Raw genomic sequence first — 23,130 nt, 5'->3', positions numbered from 1 at the left:
GGAAAATAGCTGGAAATATCATAAAAATATGTTGGGGGCTTAGACTCAAACACTACAAGAGTTATCACTGTCCAAGGTATCTCCAAGGGGCAGAATCCATCCTCAGATAGGAAGGGATCTCAGTGATGAAGGCTGAAGTGGAGTCAAGTGCAAATGGAAAGGCTTGTGAGGTCTTGGAAATCTCCAGTCTCACAAAGTTTATTGAAGCATCCATCATATTGACAGGGGCTCTCTTCATTAAGTTCTGCTACCCTTGCCTTTCCTTCACATCCAGCAGCAATTAGGTAAATTAGAAGCATTCCACAGAGGAAGAAGGCAGTTTTTTCTTTTTTTTAATCTCTTACTCATTTGGATTTCTCACTGTGATTCTGTTGCCACACCATGCTATGTAATAATGATTGACATTCATATAATACCTAAACATTTGCAAAGGTTTTTCTTTATATATATTTGTTCATTCTAGCCTCATAATGACCCAATGAGATAACTGCTGCAGTGTCCCTAATTTTAGAAAGGAAAAAAAAATCAGATGGGATTTATCCATTTTCTTTTATTTAGTGTAAGAGAAAAAATATGAACTTTGTTCTTTTGGGCTCCAAATTCAACATTTTATCCATTATATCAAGATAACTGTAAGCACTTATCATTACTGTTATTTATGACATAAATAATTTTACTTTCTTATTTAGTATATTTAACATTGGCTTAATCTCTCCACTTACAACTGGTGGTGTTGGCACTCTTTACAGTCAGGGTTCATTCTTATCCTATTACCTGCTTAACAAAGTGGGAAGGAAGATATGCATTAGCTCCATTATGATCTCTGGTTCTTTCACTCAGGAAACAAGATATTATATATTTTCATAGAAAAATGCCAAAGGGCAAAAAAGCTTAGTGCTTACTGATGGTCCCTTTCTATTTATTCCCTAAACTCTCTTTTATGCATAAAATCCCTACATGATCTTAGATTGCTTTTCTTCATACAGGTGTAAATATTATTTCTATTCTACTTAGTCAATCTAGAATGGGGAAAGCATTCATTTAAAAGTCAGAAGGCTACTAAGGTCTTGCCCAGGACTAGTCTGAGTAACTATGTTACCTGGGGAAAACACTTAACCTTTCTAGGTTTTGTGGTTCTTTTTCTATAAACAGAAGAAAAGCATTGTCTACTCTGCCTCCATTGTTACTGATACCATGAGAATAAAAATTATTTACATATGTGACAATACATTGACAGTATAAATATTTTTCAAATGTTTTTTTCTAAATATTTGAACTAAACATTTTTTTTTCAAAGTAAGAGTCCTATTAGCAAGTATTTAATTTACAGGAATGAGAGACAGAAGATTCAAATTTCAGAATAATTTGGACAAAAGCTAAGCACCCTATTTTGGACATGTCATTTAACTTTATTAGTTCCTAGACTTCTAAGATAGCTAGATCATCTCTATTAGCAATAAGTTTTTAAAGTAATTTAAGGCATGAAAAAACCCTTTCCTTTGAGCAAATTTGTGAGGTAGATGGTACAGTTTTTATTACCCTAGTTTTACAAGTAAGGAAACTGAGGCAAAGATATTTATGTGTCGTCATATAACTACTGCATGTCAGAGCCAGATTTTGAAACCAGATCAATAAATAAGCCTTTATCAAATGCTTATTATGTGCTTGGTACTGTAAAGGATAATTTTAGCATTGGTACCTAAACTATATTAATTATTGGTTGCCACAAATAACCCAAATAATAAAAAAATTTACCCAAGTCAGTCTGGAAATTTATGGTGATTTAATTAATATAGTGGAAAGAAATTTAAGAAGGGAGATGGAAAGGGCATAGGAAAGGATAGGTATAAGATTAGAGGCTCTACAAGGTAAGGTTTTGAATAGTAAAAGAGGAAGGAATCAGCCTGAACTCCAAGAGGGCTCAGCCAAGATGCCTGAATCTGAATTAGCTCAAGGGCAAACTCACTGCCAAAACCCAGACAAATAGCTGCCACCATGTTAAGATGTCAGAACACTTAGCACGCTGACAGCCAGAGACTCCTCTCTGGGAAAAGAGCCCGAAAAGAGGAAGTGATGTGTCCTATATAGATGGTTTTACATCATTTTCCTGCATCTCATCTGTACCAATATTAGTTTAGCTTGACTTAGGACAGCCCAGGGGTCTGTCCACTGTTTCTGCATATGTCTGTTGAAGGCCATTTTCTCAGATACTTAAGATCCTTGAGTATGATACAGACATTCCTGACCTTGTTAAACTAAGTAAGGTGGAGAAATGTAGATTTCCCAAGACTTGATTCTGTTAGACCAAGTATTTCCATTGTTTCTAATCAGGAAATAGCTGAATCAGATCTTCTAAAGTAAGGTCTGAGTAGGGTGGAGTAGTTTAAAAATTCACAGTACTCTGTTAGATACTGAGAGAAGCCAAGAGTGAAAATATCCCCTGGTTTCAAGCATTTGAAAGTAGACAACATGGTCATATTTAGGTATATTCAAAATATTAACATGATATTATATATATATGTATATATATATACATATATATACATATATATACATATATATATACACATATATATGTAAAAGTGGAGAGGAAAGGCATCATGAGTTATAGGGGATCAAAACTGGCTTCATGTAGAATAAAGGTTCTTAAATTAGGGCCTACAGACTTCTGAGGAATCCATGTATAAAAATTCCAAAGCATGTTTAAAGTAGGATGGGAAAAATGTTTTAATGTTCATGAGCTCCTACCTGAAACTAATTTTTTTTAATTAAAAATAAAAAATAAAATCCAAACTTATTCTGATAGTCAATAGGATTCCCAGAAAAACAAAAAGTTAAGAATATTTGGTGTAAAAGGCATTCCTGATTCTTTTTTCCCCAGATTATCTATCAGAACAATTTTAATAACCAATTTCTCACATTTTTTATCCACATTCTCTCATCCCCTCTAAAACTTCCCCCTCCTCCAAGATGGCAGGCAATGTGAGACAGGTTGTACAAGTTATTATACCATATTTATTATGCTATGTATTATGAAGTTATACTATTTATACATAATTCCATATTCATCATTTTGTGAAAGAAGGCACATTACTTACATTAGAGAAAAATTCATGGAGAATAGTCTCCTAATTCTCTTCCAGTGATCCCATATACCATCCTCTGATTCTAATGCACTAGAATATATAACAACAATTAATTTGAACTTGAAAGCTCTTAAAATAAGACATTTGTTTTATTTCAATTAATTCGTAAGTAACACTCACCCCCCACTTTGTGTTTCAATGTATATAGAGAGAATTTTCTTCTCTACAATCTGTAATTCTGAAAAAAGTTTTTCAATTCAATTCTCATCTTTATTTTCTTTTTTTTTTTCATTCTCACTTTAACCTTGCCTTACCCAGATATCTTGTCTTCTCATATTTGATTTCCCTTAACAAACTATTTACACATATGAAAATAGAGAACTGGAAAGGACCTTAGAAATAACTTAGCCTATTCCCCTCCTTTTGTGGATGAGGGATCTAAAGCTCTTAAAGGATAAATAATTTGCCCAAAGTCCAATAGAAAGTAAACAGTAGAATTCAAATTCCAATCCAAGTTTTCTAGTCCTAAATCTAGTCCTTTTTACTGTATGTAATATAGAGTCATTGACTTTAAAGTATAACTTTCCACTCCAGTTTCCTGTAGCTTTCTTGTGCAAAGATTTTTGAATAGAAGAAGAGGACAAAAACTAAGCCAAATATGTGTCCCTGAAACTTTGGAATTTTAGATAACAAGGAGCAGATGATTTAAAGAAATAATGAAAAATAATTGGACCTTACCAGTGGCAATAAACTCCTGCCATACAAGTGGCTATTTGCTTTACCTATGGGAAAGAATGTCACTGATGGAAAAAAAAATGTTTGAATGTCACTGAGTGTCCTAACTACCAAAACAAGAAGAATTCATTTTCCTCCTCCCTTTAATTTGCTCTTATCCTAAATGTGTTTCTCAGAGCCAAGATCTTAATGATACAGGTGATGGCCTATTAGAACAAGTGACTGGGAATCCACAGCCTGAAATCAAATATTAAAAATAGTGGTATGATTTTCTGAACACATGTTTATTTAATATTGTCTTCTCATCCCATATAATCTCAAATTTGGTAACTGGAGACTATGATGACTATGAATAGTAACTTTAAGTAGAGTTGTAGCTGCTGGAGAAATAGGTCAATATGGAAAGGCTAAATATTTGGAAGTGACAAAATGATTTTCTTAAACTTAGATCTGACCATGTTGCACTTTTGTATAATGCATTACTATTTTCTCTACAACAAAGTATAAACGCCTTGTTTGGATTTTAAAGTCTTTTACAACTTGCTCCTATGTAAATTCCCTCTCCCTCACCTCCAATGAAGAGGGAATTAAGGCAATCATTAAAAACTGTTTTATCCAATTATATGGCAATAAATATGCCAATCTAGGTGATATAGATAAATATTTACAAAAACATAAATTGCCTAGATTAACAGAAGAAGAAATAGAATTCTTAAATAATCCCATATCAGAAAAAGAAATTGAACAAGCCATCAAAGAATTCCCTAAGAAAAATTCCCCAGTTACTGATGGATTCACAAGTGAATTCTATCAAACATTCAAAGAACAGCTAATCCCAATACTATGCAAACTATTTGACATAATAAGCAAAGAAAGAGTTCTACCAAATTCCTTTTATGACACAAATATGGTACTGATCCCAAAGTCAGGCAGGTCAAAAATGGAGAAAGAAAACTATGGACCAATCTCCTTAATGAAAATAGATGCAAATATCATGAATAGAATACTAGCAAAAAGGCACCAGCAAGTCATCATGAGGGTTATTCACTATGATCAGGTGGGATTTATAACAGGAATGCAAGGATGGTTCAATATTAGGAAAACCATCCACATAATTGACCATATCAAAGAGCCAACCAACAAAAGTCACATGATTATCTCAATAGATGGAGAAAAAAACCTTTGACAAAGACACCACGCATTCCTATTGAAAACACTAGAAAGTAAAGGAATAGAAAGGCCTTTCTCAAAAAGAATAAACAGTATATATCTAAAGCCATCATCAAACATCATCTTCAATGGGGATGAACTAGATGCATTCCCAATAAGATCAGGAGTGAAACAAGGATGCCCATTACCACCTCTATTATTTAACATTGTACTAGAAACACTAGCAGTAGCAATTAGAGAAGAAAAGGAAATTGAAGGTATTAAAATTGGCAATGAAGAGACCAAGCTATCACTGTTTGCAGATGATATGATGGTCTACTTAAAGAATCCTAGAGAATCAACTAGTCGAAATAATCAACAACTTTAGCAAAGTTGCAGGATACAAAATAAACCCACATAAGTCATCAATATTTTTATATATGTCTAACACATCTCAGAAGCAGGAATTAGAAAGAGAAATTCCATTCAAAAATCACCTTAGACAATATAAAATACTTAGGAATCTATCTGCTGAACAAAGACAGGAAATATATGAACACAAATACAAAACACTTTCCACACTGAGCAATTGGAAAAAAAAACATTAACTGCTCATGGATAGGATGAGCTAACATAATAAAAATGACCATCCTACCCAAACTTATCTATTTATTTAGTGCCATACCCATTGAACTTACAAACAACTTTTTTACTGAATTAGAAAAAACCATAACAAAGTTCATTTGGAAAAACAAAAGATCAAGGATATCCAGGGAAATAATGAAAAAAAAAAACAATTTTTTTTATCAGCACCACCACTTATAAGGGGAGAGAAGGTTAAGCCAATGTTAAATATACTAAATAAGAAAGTAAAATTATTTACTTTATACATAACAGTAATAATAAGTGCTTATAGTTAGCTTGGTATAATAGATAAAATGTTGAATTTGGAGTCCAAAATATTTAGAAAAAGCTTTTGAAAAAAATACAAAGGAAGTCCAAGATCTCAAACTATTTTATAAAGTAGTTGTCATCAAAACAATTTAGTACTGGCTAAGAGAGAGAAAGGAGAATCAGTGGAATAGACTTGGGGCAAGTGACCTCAGCAAGACAATCTATGACAAGCCCCAAAATCCCAGCTATTGGGACAAACATCCACTATTTAATTAAAAATGCTGGCAAAATTAGAAGACAGTGTGGGAGAGATTAGGTTTGGATCAACACCTCACATGCTATACCAAGATAAACTTAGAATGGGTGAATGACTTGAGCATAAAGAAGGAAACCACAAGTAAATTAGGTGAACACAGAATAGTATACGTCAGACCTTTGGGAAAGGAAAGATTTTAAAACCAAGCAAGACTTAGAAAAAGTCACAAAATGTAAAATAAATAATTTTGATTACATCATATTAAAAAAGTTTTTGTACAAACAAAACCAATATAACCAAAATTATAAGGGAAGTAACAAATTGGGAAACCATCTTTATAACAAAAACCTTTGACAAAGGTCTAATTACTCAAATTTACAAAGAGCTAAATCAATTGTACAAAAAATCAAGCCATTTTCCAATTCATAAATGGGCAAGGGACCTGAATCAACAATTTTCAGTCAAAGAAATGAAAACTATTAATAAGCACATGAAAAGGTGTTCTAAATCTCTTATAATCAGAGAAATGCAAATCAAAACAACTGAGGTATCACCTCACACCTAGCAGATTGGCTAACATGACAGCAAAGGAAAGTAATGAATGCTGGAGGGGGTGTGGCAAAATTGAGACACTAAAACATTGCTGGTGGAGTTGTGAATTGACCCAACCATTCTGGAGGGCAATTTGTAACTATGCCCAAAGGGCGCTAAAAGACTGTCTGCCCCTTTATCCAGCCTTAGCACTGCTGGGTTTGTACCCCAAAGAGATAATAAGGAAAAAGGCATGGACAAGATATTAAGAGCTCTGGTCTTTGTGGTGGCAAAACATTGGAAAACAATGGGATTCCCTTCAATTTGGGGAATCGATGAACAAATTGTGGTGTATGTTGGTGATGGAATACTGTTGTGCTCAAAGGAATAATAAAGTGGAGGAATTCCATGGGAACTGGAACAACCTCCAGGAAGTGATGCAGAGCGAAAGGAGCAGAACCAGGAAAAGCATTGTACCCGGAGACTGATACAATGTGTTCAATCAAATGTAATAGAATTCTCCATTAGTGGCAATGCAGTGATTCTGAACAACCTGAATGGATCTATGAGAAAGAACACTATCCAGATTCAGAGGAAATTCTGTTGGAGTAGAAACACTGAGGAAAAAGCAACTGCTGGATTACATGGGTTGAGGGGGATATGACTGGGGATAAAGATCCTAACTGAACATTCTAGTGCAAACATCAACAGCATTGAAATAGGTTCTGATCAATTGTGTGTCAGCAATGGGAAGGGCAGTGGGAGGGGAGGGAGGAATAGAACATGATTTTTATAATCAAGGAATAATGTTTGAAATTGACCAAATAAAATTTAAAAAAATTAAAAATTAATTCTTTCTCCCTCCCTCTCTCTCTCTCTCTCTCTCTCTCTCTCTCTCTCTCTCTCTCTCTCTCTCTCTCTCTCACTCTCTCTCATCTTTCTCTGTGCCTTACTCCCTCCCTCTCTCTCTTACATATATAAATGCATATACACATATGTATATATGTGTACATGTAATATATCATATAGATATATTTCTCACTTTTTTATACTCTTTGATATAACCTAAGTCACTTTTTTGTCTGTTCCTTATAGTCTCCTCTTCATTCCTTTATACTGTATGTTACCATTCATGAAAGCATTGGAATGACTCTTTCTTCAATACCTTGAAGATACCTTTAGTTTGGGATAGGTTGGGATGAAGGGGAGTAAAGACAGAAAACAAGTAGGAGGGAGATGTGGAGCAGGATAAAATGAGAAAATGGAGTGAGGAAATTTCTTATTGCATCCTGTATTTGTTTTTTCCACTTTTCCCTGACTCATTCTATTGTCCCTACCCCCAACCATCCCATGTGCTCGGAACACAGGTGATGGTAAGCAGATTGTTCAGTGGACCAGAAGGACAAAAGCAGGTGGGGATGGGGGTCTTAAATATAAACACTGATATTTGAGGGTGCAACTAATGCTGATTCCCCCAGCCTATACTTCAGACTGATGGAGATCCTCTGAGGTCACTGATTTAATACAGTAGACACTATTTAAGATATTTTTTCTACTAATAATAAACCAAACAAAAGAGGGAAAATGCAGTTATTTTGTATTTATTCTGTATCAACACAAACATTGTGTAAATGTGTATATATGTATATACATATATCAATATAAATATACATATGTATAGATATTTTGCATATAAATATCCATGTACACATATATAATGTTGCAGAATCTTTCTTCGAAGAACATTAACTCCTTAATATAAAGGATTATTTCATTTTTTGTTTTTATCTTCATTGTCTAACATATAATAAATGCTTAAAGAGTACTTGCTAATGGATTGATCACCCACCCACATTTTTGTTCTCTAATTATCTCTCTTCTGTTGGTTCTCTCTCAACACCAAAGATGTCCTATTCAACACCCCCATTCTACTATTATATTTTATTTGGTGGAATCTTAATATCATAGACTTTGATTTGAAAGAGATCTTAAAGACTTCTAACTACAATTTCCTTACTTTACAAATGAAGAAATTGAGGCACATAGCAATAACTTCATTAGCATCATATAGCTAACAAGTGTGATCTGCATGATTTGAATATAGGAAGTCAATTTGCAATTTTTGCAAATAGCAATGTTTCTCTAATTTCAGGGTTTTGTGGAATAAATGCAGAATTTAAGTAGGACAGATTTCAGGATTTGTGAATTGCTCTCTAGAGTAAGAACATATTGAGTGGGAACTGTTGAGGTAGTGTTGAGAAGTATTATTTCATATATTTAAGGAACTTTGGCCTTGATGTCGGAGGAATTTAACCCTATTTATGGCTCTACTAATTATTAACTTTATTTTCTTTACCAAGTCAATTAATCACTTTGAGTCTCAGTCTCCTTATTTGGAAAATGAGATATCAAGCTCATACTACACAATTCTTGGTTATTCGTCAGTGAATAAAACCAGATGATACATATAAAAGCACTTTTCAAGGAGAAAACACTCGAAATTCAAATTTGTTTTAGAGTTTGAATGGTTTCATGTAGATTTCATGAATTATTTTGGGTTCTCTAAGATAGAATTCTTTTGTCCATTCTGGGAGCATACTACCATTCCATTAGTGGGAAGGTTTTGATTGCTCATTAGTGAACAAATGTTGCATATGAAGAAAAAAATAGTCTGGAAGGAAGGAAAGTTGTGAATAAAATATGAAGCAAAAGAATTAGTCTTCCAGTTGATTAGTGTCCTTGAAGATGACATTTGTGCCTTTGGAATCCATATGTTGATGATGATTTCTTCCCTAGAAATCATTCAAATAAGGTGGTGTGTATTTCTAAAACTCTCAGTGGACCAAATAACAGATCACAGAAATATGTTTCATACTTGATTTTTTCTTTACACAATTCTTTTTATCTTCAGAAACACATTATAGAAATGTTTCCCCCTTGTTCTTTGAGAGTGGAATTGGTAATAAACTGTTAAGAAGTTAATCATCTCATGAAGTGAGGTAGATTTTTTATCTTAAACTGGACCATTGAATATCTGGATAGTTTCCCTCATTTTTCAGATAAGACATTTCCAGGCAACTATGTGACATAGAGGATAGAGCACTAGGTTTGGAATCAGAATCAAGAAGACTTGAGTCAAATGTAGCCTCAGACATTTACTAGCCATATGACCCTGGGCAACATTGCATTTACCATCTGTTTCTTCAGGTCCCTTAAATATCAAAAGAGGATCTGAAGAAAACCTGTCTCACAAGATTGTTGAGGATCAATTGAGATAATGTTTGTAGACTGTTTAGCACAGTACATAGTAGGTGCTTAATAAATGCCTGTTTCCTTCCATTCCCCTCAAATGACACTGGCCCTAACCATGTGTCATGACATAGTGGTTCCTGTTATTGTCATATTTCTTAAAACATTATGGCAGTATTATGGAAACATGATGGATTTTATAACTTATTTGGCTTTCATTTGTGAACCTAGTTCTTTGTGTGACATATGTTTCCCTGTTCACAGTTAAGATTGCTTTATTTACTGAATGCCTTTTCTGCTATTATTCATCATATAATACAAAGAGCATTAATCCAGAAAGCTCAACCTACAGCATAGTGTGCTCTTATTTCCCTTGACTCCATAAACCATAATCAAAGTGCCTTAACTGAATCTGAAATATCTGCTGAATTCTGTCTCTTCTGTGTGGGCCTTAATTGAGTTGCATGACTAGATTGAAGTTATCTGTGCATTTCCATATGTGGAAGATGCTCTTTTCTCTGTCAATAGCTAAATCGTGTAATTTTTTTGATAAGTACATTTTTGAGTGCAATTTTTATGTATTTTTAATGTAAAATTGGTGAGACCCAACTTTAAATGACATAAAAAACAGACTTGGAATCTCAGTAAAATCTCACTCATTAGTGTTAATTGGGAGATGGTGAAGAAAAAGGGTGGCATGAGGCCTGTTAAAATTGTAGACAAATTTTATTATGTGCTTCTCAATTTGAAGTTTTTCCCCAATAAAAATGCACTAACTTACCAAAGTTTTCCTATATCATTCTAGCTATCTTTGGTTCCCCTTTTCTGTGAACTCTTACAGAATTTTATAGTCACATAGCAGAGCACTTAGTTAGCAAAAATGTGTTCATTTTTGCCCTTGTGAAATTATACTCTCCATCAGTATGATCATATAGATAATATGTCCTTCAATAGCACCCCACATAAAGTAGCAGACAATGTCTAGCACTGTTGATACATGTGCTTTTTGACTGAGTGATTTTAAAATAAAATAATTTCTATGCAATTGTAAAATAAATGCAATTTTTGCTTTTGTGACTACAATACTTCAAAGAATTATTCTTTATGATACTTTTTACACACATATATTTGTAATAAGCATAAAGGAAGTACTATGAAGACCTTTGATTTAGTAAGACCTGGATCCAAGTCCCATTTTTGACATATGTTGTCTATATGAATAAAGTCACTTAACACCAAGTGCCTCAGAGCAAAACTCTAAAAGATTATAAATTTCACAGGAGGCACAGATCTGTAATGATATAAAGCATTCACACCCTGAGATTTCTCTATTCCACTGAAATCACAATTCTAGTCTGAGAGATAGATAGATAGATAGATAGATAGATAGATAGATAGATAGATAGATAGATAGATAAAATTGTTTTCATGTAAATGATGTTTTTCAAATGTCAAATAAGAATTTGTTAGAAAGGAAGCAGTGATCAATTTGGAATCAGAAGATTTAAATTCAGATTTTGGCTTTGCCACTTACAATATTGTGTTATCTTGTATAAATACTTAACATTTTGGGGCCTAAATTTCCTAAATGAAACAAAAAGACTAGTCATCTGCTGGTGTTCCTCCTATTTCTAAATTTAGAATATCTGTAAATGATAGAAGGATAAGAATTTCTGATCATTAGACATGAAAACAGACTTTGAGTCCCAACTCTACAACTTGTTACTAACTAGCTCTATAATATTGGGCAAGTTCCTTTTCCTCTATCTAATAAATAATAAATAAACTCAACAAAGCAAATACCTCAAAAGTTTATTGTGAGGAAAGCACTTGGCAAACTATAAAACATAAAATAAATATCACCAATTCTTATTGAGGGATAAATACACTCTACAAAGTTTCATATTCTTTTAGTAAACTATCTAATGAGTTAAAAAACAAATCATGGTCACTGCTAAAGAGTTACAAATTCTAAATTACTATAACCTAATATATTCAACAAATACATATTAAATGCTTATTATGTACACACATTCTATTGGAAGTTGGGAATCTGAGGACAGAAACAAATTCTTATTTTTCTGGAGCCTACGTTCTACAAAGAGAAACCATGAATAAATAATGTTAAAATCTAGCTATAGTATAGTTACAGATACAAAAAGGCAATACAGACATGCTACATGCCTATTTGGACAATAGACCAAAGTAGAGATGTCTCCAACAATTCTGTTAGCTGCCCAAGAATATAGACTATTTCTCATATGATCATATCATTCTTTCCACCTTCTCAGGACCAAGGTTTAGCCTGGTACTGATCTCTTAATATATGTGTTAAATGCTTAATGAATTCAATTAAATTTATTATTTCTAGACCACTTTTTTCTAAACACATTGGTAAGAATCTGAATTACTTAGGCTTCATTCTAGGACAATACAACAGTTCCTTGAGAATTAGAGCTGTTTCCTATATATCTTTAGGTAACCAGATGCTCAATAAATGTATACTGAGTTGAATTAAATCCATTGTTCTCAATAAATATGTTTGTTTAATCCATATGGGAACTATTAACTATTTAATGAAGAAAGGAAAGAAGAGATGGGAGGTCAAATTTATGTGGATTGTGTAAGGAACACTACTTTCATTTTATGCATCTCTCTATAAGTAACAGATGGCAAAGTATAACTAAGCTAATTTGGATTGTTTTTCCTTTTAGACTTTTTCAGGAAATACCAATGCTGACAGTATCGTGCACCACAAATTCTTACACTCAGTGAAAGCCCGGTTCATCCGATTTGTCCCAATGGAATGGAATCCAAATGGAAAGATAGGCATGAGGGTCGAAGTCTATGGATGCTCATATAGTAAGTATCTATTTATAAAATTGTGACATATAATTACAAATGAAAGCTGACTAAATGGTCTGCCTCCATGTAAGCCATGGAATTAGTACTTCTGAAATACACTATGTTTAATAAGATTTTAGTCACTCAGTATTACAATCTTATTTTTTTCTTCTTACATTCATTTAGTTATCAAGTCCTACTGATTCTATCCACAAAATATTTTTCATTTCTATGCTCTTCTTTCTACTTTTGCAAGTATCTACTTCATTCCAGCTCTTATTACCTCTGAACTAGACTATTACAGTAATTTTTACATTGTCCTCCTTATATCTAATCGCTGCCTTACATCCCAAAACCTCATAATTCCAGAAACATATTGTCTTTATTGAATTTAATTAACTCTGTAAAGTTGATTCTCTCTCTCTCTTTTTCTCTGTCTCTGTGTGTGTGTGCACGCACTCATGAATATATGTATGTCTTTATCTCTCTGTCTCACTCTCTGACATTCTTGGATTACCTAAATAATATCATGATTAAAAAGCTGGAGAAAACAAGTTGGGGAAAATTTTACAGAAGAAATCAATGTAAGGAGATAAGAAGTTCTCTAACTAAATCCTGAAGATGGAAAAAAAATAATTTCAGTGAGACTGAAAGTGAGAGACTTTAAAGAAACCTTTGGAAGCACAACAATATCATTGACAAACAGTAGTTTAAAGGACACGGAACAGAAAAGCAAAAGTGGATAATAAGAAAAGAATAAAAGAACATGACAGTATCTTGTGAAAATTGTGTCAGGAGTACTAATGCCTAAATAGGACTAAGGTGGATAATCAGTACTATGGATAAAAAAGCACAATGTAGAGTATGTAACTTTTAAGCTATAATGAAGGAAAGAGAAGATTGAAGAAATGATGGGCAGTCAACTAAAGGTAGATTGAAAGGAAGACTGATGATATAGACATGGTAAAAGTAACTCATTTTGTTTTCTTTTCCAATAAGAATGATTTTTTATGATGGAGAGCACTAAAAATTCTTAGGAGGGAGTTTAGATCTATGATGAAAATGGGAATAATTGGATAGCTCCTCAATAATTACAAGTCAGATGACAATCACAAGGTTCATCACAGTATTAAAAGATGTGGCAATGGAGTAGACATTGCTGGAACAATATAAATGAGATCTAGAAAAAGAAGACAAGAGAGAAAATATTACCTCCCCTTGGGTTTTGTTTAAATGGCAAATGAGTCTGTAGATAATGAGTTAACAAGCTTGACTATAATTTCTAACAAAAATGTAAAATGTTTGTAAAATCTGGAAATTGAGTCAGTGATTGATTACAGAGTAAGAATAGTTTCATCAAGACCATATGAGGCCCTCTTAAACATATTTACTTTTGTGAAAGAATTACTAGCCTAAAAAGTATAATTTATATATATTTTAAGACATTTCACAAAGTCACTTGACAATTCTTGAGAGTAAGAGAAAATGAAGTGGGCTAAACAATAATTCATGTAGATAAGATTCAAAACTATTTGAATGAATAGATCTAAGGAATAATTATTAATGAATTAGCATGAAATTAGAAAAAAAATTAAGTAGAATCCTTCAGAAATCTCTCCTACTCCTTTGCTGTTTAAAATCTTTACTAGAAACTTGGATGAAGGTATAAATGGCTGGCTGTCTTAATGTGGTTGAAGAACTAGCAAGTTTGCTTCCAACTGTTTTATTCTGTGATGTCAAAGTTTTTAAATTGTATTGCTTTGAGCACATGTGTTGCCTTCAGCACAACTCTGTGAGGAGATGATCTGGTCTTTCCATGATTCCCAAGTTCATGTTACTGAGTTCATTTTCACTTCTTCATGTAGCACATCCTGTATTAAGCTATTAGAGTTAAAATGTATCTTATCCACTGTCATTGATGCTGAGAACATATTGTTGGAATATTTGAGTATTCATTCCATTTTAGTAGTCTATTTGTTCTTTTTCCAATTTCATCATAAATTCTCTTACAGAGAGTGACAGTTTAATCTTACAGTAAACTTTCTACAGTATAATTTTCCCTTTCATACTTTTTTCCTAATTTGGTGGTCGGTATTGCTCATAACCTTCCTCACACATTATTTTATAAATCTATGTTGTGCATAATCTTTCATTATCATCTATTACATTTTCTACACGAATTTATAATACAAACCCATTTGGCTGCCATTTCATTCCATTTTGTAAGAACCTCAGCTATTTGTCAGATGACAGAGACTCTTGACCCTTTGGGACTGTGGCCTTTGCTTTACATAGGTTAAACTTCTGTAGGAAATGATGCATTTTTATGTCTTTCCATTTTGATTTTTCATAACTACTACTAATAATTTCTAAAATGTACATAGCACTCTGTACCAGTCACTGTGCTAAGCACTTCACAATTATATTCTCATTTGATCCTCAAAACCAACCCTGGGAGGCAGTTGCTATTATTCCCATTTTATAGATAACAAAACAGAGGCAGAGGTTAAGTGACTTGTCCAGGATCATGCAGTTGGTAAATGTCTAAGACTTGATTTAAAATTGTGTCTTCCTTACATCAGGCCTATCACCAATAGCTGTTTCATAAGCTAGGTGCACCTGGCAGATTATTGGTATAGATGGTGTTGTAACTAAATGTAAATGACTTCTTTTCACCTATATCCTTTCTTCTCCTTTAGTGCTAATTTTCACCTTTAAATTTTAAGTGGTCTGAGCAGAAAGAGAGTTTATTCAGGAATTACTCATCTGTCAGAAATCATACATTTCATATCATTTAAGATATTTTATATGTGTATAGTATATACTTACTATAATTTCATTTTGGTATTGTTGTTCAGTATTCACTACATATAATGTTCTTTGATTCTCTTCTTGAAATTTTCATGTAATATAGGGAGAAGTTATTGGCTTTGGCCTCTATAGATTCTTAAACTGGAACCATATTTTCCAACATAGTTTTCACCACTATCCTTTATCTCCTTGCCTGACTCTTCATATTAGAGTTATAGAAGCCAAGAGGGGTAGTAAATGTTGGAACTGAGATTTTATCCTGGGTCTTCTGATTCTTATTCCAATTCCTTTCTTTATTAAATAGGAGCTGATATCCCAACCTTGATTTTGTTAACTGCATGACCTTGGACAAATTATTTAAACTCTTTGTACCTCAGTTTCTTCGTCTGTAAAATGAGGAGGTTGTACCAGATGATTTCTAAGGTCTTTTTTCATTTTTAAATCCTCTGATCCTACCAATCCCATATAGGATTTCTTCATTTGAATTTACTTATACTTGAAGAGCTAATTAATTTTAAAAAGCATTATAAATTCTGATATGCTATAATGATCTGTCATGCTTCCCAATCTCATTAAGAGTTACAGGCTTCATTTTATACCTCAGGTTACCTCTTCCCACACAGGCCTAGTAATCCTATATGGTGAATTATTAACAAGTCATGTCATTCGGAATTCATCAGCAGTGTTGTTAAAAATCTCGTTTTGGTCTTCCACATAAATCTCCTGTCATTTCATGCTTCTTACTGTCCCTTTTTGTTGTTGTTCTCCTCATCTAGGGTCATTTGTCAAACATTGTTGAGGCCATAGTATCATAAATTCCATCCCTGGTGTGCTGAGGACCATCTGGTCCTGTCATGGAGAACCCAAGAAAGTAGTTTATAGATATGCAAAAACTTGGAGAACTGAGAAACCATGTTGGGCATTTTAAAAGGATGTGAAGATTTCTGAAAAGAACCTGACCTCAGAAAATCATGCTGTAGAATCTGAAAGAAATTAGGCAATAGAGCTGACTACTACTCTCTTGTTTTACAAGTGAGATAAATGAAGCCAAGCAGTTTAAATGATTCACACTATGATTTAATAACAAAATAGGAGTTAAAATGAAAGTATCCATAGTACTTAAATAAAGACTCATTATACTTATTTAACTTCATCACTTTGGTATTAATGTGGTAAATAAATTTCCTAATTCCTTTCAATTTATTTTTATACACAATAGTATAATTACAATCAATATCAAACATTTTAATTTTCTTTTGAATGAGTGAAATAATGAATTCCTTTTCACCTGAACAGCTAATGCTCTTAAGAACCAGGTTAGATTGTAGTAGTAAATGTAAATGAAGAAATTCTACCATTAAATATTATATATGATGAGTTTTTTTTCCATTGGTATCCTTACAATTCCCCGCCATGTCCCTAAGTAAAGAAAATAATGTAGCCCCTACTTTTTTTCTCCACACCATGTAAGCAAACTGTTGTGATTTAACAAAAACTATAACTGATGAAAAATACACCCTAAAGCTAAACATTGTAATGTAGTTGGTCCACACAGATATCAGAGTGTTAAAGACTAGAAGGGGAAAAGGACCTCAAAAGTTACCTAACCCAAAGCCTTTCTTTTTCAAATATTGAATCTGAGCTTAGAGGTGTGTTCAGTGACTTGTCCCAGGTGATATGATTAATAAGGGGCAGAAGGATGCAAACTCATGTTGTGTGTTTCCAAGTTCAGGATTCTTTCCATGGCTTCCTTTGTGTCTTAGAATCTGCATTTTGTTTCAAATTCATTCCTTTTGTAAGAGAGAAGTTGCAAAAGAAGAAAAAAACAGATCCAGCAAGGAAAAGGAACAGCCCAAGAAGGCAAAGGGCAAGGAAAACTCAAGATTCCAAGAAGGAATAGAGGAGCTGAGAGGATTCAAAACTGTCAGTTCACTTCTGATCAGCTCTCTTCTGGAGTGGAGGGTATGAGAGGAGGACCTCTGAGATGGAGGATCCCTCTGGACATTGACTATCTTCCAGCTAATCCCTAAATCTCTCTGGTTCCAGCTAAAGACCAAAGTAGACTGGGACTTTATAGAAAGCCCTCTACTGAGAAGATTTCTCTTTTCCCAAATTGTCCTGAACTTCAACTCATAACCAGATTAGCTTAGGAGGAAGCACAAACCCAACAACTGACCAAAAGGAGAGTCAGGCAGGAAGCCTAACCCCCTCAGGACTTGGGGGGGAGGTCAGTTGCTAATCTATAGGGATTCCTATATCCCATTTTCCTCAACCAAACACCCTCATCCTCCCTTCCCTGTGTGTTCTCAAGAATAAAGTGTTACCCTTTAGATCAGGTCTGCCTGATTTCTGATATCAAAGGAGACTGAAGATTTGGGGGAATCATAATGTTCCCCAAAAGGGAGAATAGTTCAAGCCCAGGGTTCAGGAGTGAACTAAGTTTAAAGGGTAAGGTGGCAGTTGGGATATTGGGAGTGTAATATAACTGTAATATAAGGGCAGAGAGAGGATGGAGTCTTCCCTCCCTGCTGGGTTAGGATCAGAGTGAGGTAAAGATGGAGTAGAGTCAAGGAGAGAGAGGATGGATTGTCTTCCCTCTCCCTGACAAACCCTACTCTGGTTGCCTTTCAAGACTTTAACTTCTGTTCCCTCAGAGACCTTGGCTAAACAGGCTTGATACAGTTAGCTTCTTTCTCCCTGGGGAGAGGAATGTCACACTTCCCTCCCCCCAACTTCAAGTCTCTCTCTAGATGTGTTAGAGTCAGTTACTTGTTCTCATTCAAACTGTTTTACTCTAAAGGAATAAGGCAAGGGATAGGGCACGTGAGTTTAGGAATGAGGCAGAAAGTAAGAGGGAGCATGAGGTCTCTAGAATAACTGAAACCCTTCCTAAAAGTCTGACAGATCAGGCTTTTTTGATCTGACCCCCTGGGGTCAATTAGTGAAGAAGCCCTGGCTCTCTAGCTGCCTTGGCAACTGTAACCAGTTCAGGACTTTAGGAGATCTGGGGGAAATATTTCTTCTAGTGATCACCTTCCAGTTGAAGTCCTATTCACTTAGTTGTCTTCTTAGGGTATTGTGTCAAGCTTTCACAGGAGGAGATGAGTGCTGGTTCAGAGATCTACCCTGTCCACCTTCCTGGTAGCTTCTCAGAGAGAAGAATCTTTCCAACTGTTCAGAACAGCTCACTTCCTCTCCTTTTCTCAGAATTCTATCTCTTTCCTGCCCTTCCCCTGTTCCTACAGAATTCTCCAGCTTACCAGATCTGCTTCTCTGTATTCTGCTGGCAAATTAAGTCCAGTTACTCTCTTACAAGAGGATCCAGAGGCAGGAAGTTTACCCTTTCTCTCAGCAACAGCTAAGATCAAGAAGGGAGGTAGTGGGTCATTTCTCTAAGACCTTCTCCTTCAGTCCTTAACCTCCTAAACCCAATCTCTGAGGAGACATATTCTGTCCCTCATGAAGACAAATAATGCTATATTCCCCAAGGGGAAAAGAGGGGAGGATCAATATTTTCCCTCTCTCCATTTCTTCATGTCGCTCATCCTCCCTCTCCAGTTCCCCAGTGTGTGTTACCTCCTTCTGGTCATATATTACACTTTTCCAAATTTTTACTTTATTGTTCTTACCCTATCACCATCCCAAACAAAGTTCCAATGTAGATTTAGCAAAAAATAATGCACAATTTCCACAAAAGCAATATTTTTATATATGGATTTATTGTTAGTATCTATCTATCTATCTATCTATCTATCTATCTATCTATCTATCTGCAGATTAAAACTAGTTAAAGGAAAAAAATTGGAACTACCAGTTCTAATTTAGTTATTGAAACATTGGTAATAGTGTCAATTAATAAATCATTGAGTTATAAATATAAATAATTAAGCAAACCCTTTACTGATTGATTTGTGATCAACTAGATGAATATCATAATTTTCATTTGGGAATATTGAACACTTTACAGTAATGGTGAAAAAAGGATGGATTTGAGGTGGAGTTAAGGAGTGGATCATAAGGTATAAGCAGACTGAGTAATTAGGAGGTTACAGAATGAGGGAGCATCAAAATAAATGTGGAATTGCCCTAGTTTAGTCATAAGATTTGGAAAGGAATGGAAAATGGTGATACAGGTTTGGAATTATCTTGAGGAATGAAGGAGGATGAGCTAGATATAAATACACGTCAGGCAGTATGAATTGTATGGAATGGAAGATCTGAAATGGATAACTTCAAAGAAGATGTTTCAAAGAGACAGTCGTAAAAGGAGATTCAGGACATGATTGTCTGGAACAAAGAATACCCAAACTCCTTTCCAGAGTCAGTCTCTCTGGGAAATTAATTGAAGGTCTCAATAAAGACAAGTAGATAGAAGTGTAAGGGAAATACCTCTAAATTAATGCCATCTTTAAGAGAAAAATGAATATGTCTGAACTATATCAACAAGTTACTTTCTGAAGAGGGAAAATGCAATTAGCAAATTCAGTCATTATTCTTAGATTTATAGAACTATTTTTAAGGCAACTAATTGGTTATTTAAGAAAAGTCTTAAAAAAAAAGAAAAGTCTTTGACTTCTATGATTATTTTTTGTGTCATTTAAAGTTAACTAAATACTTCCCTTCTCTTAAAAATAACTTATAAATTCAAATTTACTTGTAGAAATGCAGAGGAAATCTTACATTAATTGAAGCAAGAGAAAGCTGTGACAGAATTAAAACACACACATATGATATCATTAAGGAATCTGGATCTAGAACTCATAAGGTTTTTTTTTTTCCCCTATGTCATTTTCTCAGCATTCTCACACCCACCCATCCCCAGTTCCCTTTTCTTCTGGTTATCATCCCATGTCAGAAATAGAAATTGTGAATTTTTAAAAAATGAATGTTCTTAGAAGATTTCCAGGATATCTTTAAAGATATAAGAACTTTGGGCAATTAGTTCATATGCAGACACAGTGAGTTTGTGATCAGATATGGCTGAACATGGACAAATGAATGCGGACAAATGACTGAACTTGTTGAACTCTATCCATATCTAAATTGTACTTGGAAATCTTTGAGGTTTGGCTATTGCTGATTAAAACATAGAAATCTTCTCTAAAAAGTATGGCATAAATAATAATTTTACTTTTTTTCTGCAGTGGAGTAGTTTCCACATGTAATCTTATGGGACAATCTTGCTTCCAATGAATGGGCAAACTGTCGAACTGGGACTAATTGTCTCAGAGCAAGTCAGTCCCTTCTCTTGTCAACTCTGAACACTGGATGCCTACCCTGTAAGAAAACAGACTTGGTGTCATCTGGTGCCCAAACATGAGATTTTCTCAGTTCACTTGGGGATTTCAGCTTTGCATCTTTTATTCAGTGAGGCCCGTTTTTAGCTGGCTTGTTGACAAGCTACCAACATCCATCAAACTTGCCTGAATGTGCCTCCAGAACTCTGTCTTGCTCAAAAAACAAGCAGTGACAGCCAGGTCAGCAATTACAGGGCCCAATGGGAAACAGACAATTTCTAGCAATTTTTAGTCCCTCTCAAATAGAAGGAAAGCTACTTCATTGCTCTTGCTATTCCAGTAGGAGAAGCTGTTTATACTACCTCTATGGATCATGTTGTCTGGAACTATTCAGGAGGGATCTAGGCAAGGAATCAGTCTCATTGTCTCACTTACTTTCTAGGACAAATCAACATAAATATCATAAATTTACAAACTGCCCTGGTAATAAAATGCCCAGAATTAACTTAGAAGGAAGGACAGAAAGAAAGCAAAAAAGAGAGAACTGGAGAGAAGGGAAAGGAAGGAAGGAAAGGGAAATGAGAGACAGAGGGAGGAGGATGAAGATAAACAAGCAGATAATAGAGAGAGAGAAAGAGACTAAAGAAATGACAAAATAAGGATTCAGAGAAATCCATATTCTTCCATTTAAGACATAATTTCAGGAAATTATTTTATATTCTTTGGAATTAGAGGCTACCAACTGACATAGTAAATAACATGCTATACATCTAATAAAAAATATGGCTTCAAGCAAACACAACCTTAAACATTGTTTAATCCTGGGCAAGTCACTTCACCCTTAGACTTGATTTCGTTCTCTGTAAAATGGAGATAATAATAGTACCTTGTTCACAGAGTGGTGAGGATCAAATAGAGAAAAATAAAATCACTTTATCATCTTTAAGGTATTATATAATTATGTGTTGTTGTAGTTTACATACTTTCTTCCTCTATAAAACAATTGAGTTGTTTATTATTTTTTCAGTACCTTCTGGATGTAAGTCTTAAGTGTAAGTGTAAGCAAACTGAGAAATTAGGAGGCTACAGAATGAGGGAGCATCAATATGAATGTTGAATTGTCCTAGTTCAATGGTAAGATTTGGATAGTAATGGAAAATAGTGGTTCAGGTTCCCTTGAGAAGTGAGAGAAAATAAGCAAGATGCTTCTAGATCAGATGATTGCGAAGGACCCTCCTTGCTTGAAATCAATGATCTTTTAATCCTATAAATTGTCCATTTCATGAAGTCTATATCATTAGCTGTGTTATAATATGCCCCATGATATGTGAAATAAGTATGCTTTATAAATTGAATATCATGATGATAAAAGTAAGGTATATTATAGTAGGCATAGATGGCTCAGAAACTACGACCAAGATTAAGGCAAATAAATCATATCATACAAACAGGAGATTAGATTTAAGGTATACATCTAATACTGGTATTGCTGAGGCATATGTTTAAATCTGTTAAGGATTCTGGATCCAAGAGGTCAAGGGACATAAGAAAATGACATTTGCAACAACTGACACTAAAATTGTGCATTGATGAGATATTGTTGGTTGTTTACCTTTTTTATTTTAAATGTCACTTGCTTAATTTATATATCACCTATTGCACAGAGGAAATTGGAAAAGACCTGAAAATAAAACTTGTCTATGATTAGAAAGGAATTATCATTCTGGAATTATTGGGATATCCCTATGTATTTTAATGAAGATATTTTATTTCCCATTTAACATATCCCCTGTTGTGCTTTCACGAGATCTGTTTTTCCAAAAAATTTCTCTATCACCCCATTACCACACTTTATCTCCCTATATATAATATTAGTTATTTCTTCTTTTTTTAATAGTAGGCAGGATATTAACATGATAGAAGCATCACCTTCAGGTTATATTGGGAAATACTGTTTTTAAAGGTTTATCTTAGTAAACAGTGGGATTTTGTCAAGAGAATGATGGAAAAATCAACCCTTCTCACCTAGAAACCCCAAACAGACACTTTAAGGACTTGGGAATGCTACTTTTTCTCAGAAAGGGCAAAGTTCAGTGAAAATTATTATTATCTATTACAGAATGAAAACCAAAGGTTTAAAAAAATCATAGAAACTATTAGTGAGAAGCTAGATTTCAACTGAGATTTTAATGCCTCCAGGCTCAGCCTTCTACTCCTTGCATCATCTATCTGTTTCTCTCATAGCCCCTCACTGAAGAATTGATACACATGGCCAGTCACAGGAGCCCGCCCTCCCCCCAAAAAAACTTCCCTATAATAATTGTCTGAAACCAGGAAT

The 23,130-nt window shown here is 34.2% G+C and overlaps 1 protein-coding gene across 2 annotated transcripts in view; it reads left to right on the top strand.

Annotated features, from left to right (window-relative positions):
• Window positions 1-23,130, top strand: part of CNTNAP5 (contactin associated protein family member 5) — a 908,736-nt gene that overhangs the window by 360,492 nt on the left and 525,114 nt on the right. For both annotated transcript variants that reach the window (XM_056793728.1, XM_056793729.1), the window contains exon 4: window positions 12,615-12,762. In XM_056793728.1, the coding sequence (XP_056649706.1) occupies window positions 12,615-12,762 (148 nt within the window). The remainder of the gene's footprint in view (window positions 1-12,614; window positions 12,763-23,130) is intronic.

Source organism: Monodelphis domestica, chromosome 4, assembly GCF_027887165.1.
Source record: "Monodelphis domestica isolate mMonDom1 chromosome 4, mMonDom1.pri, whole genome shotgun sequence".
NCBI classification, from domain to species: domain Eukaryota; kingdom Metazoa; phylum Chordata; class Mammalia; order Didelphimorphia; family Didelphidae; genus Monodelphis; species Monodelphis domestica.
This window is presented reverse-complemented; position numbering and strand designations above follow the sequence as displayed.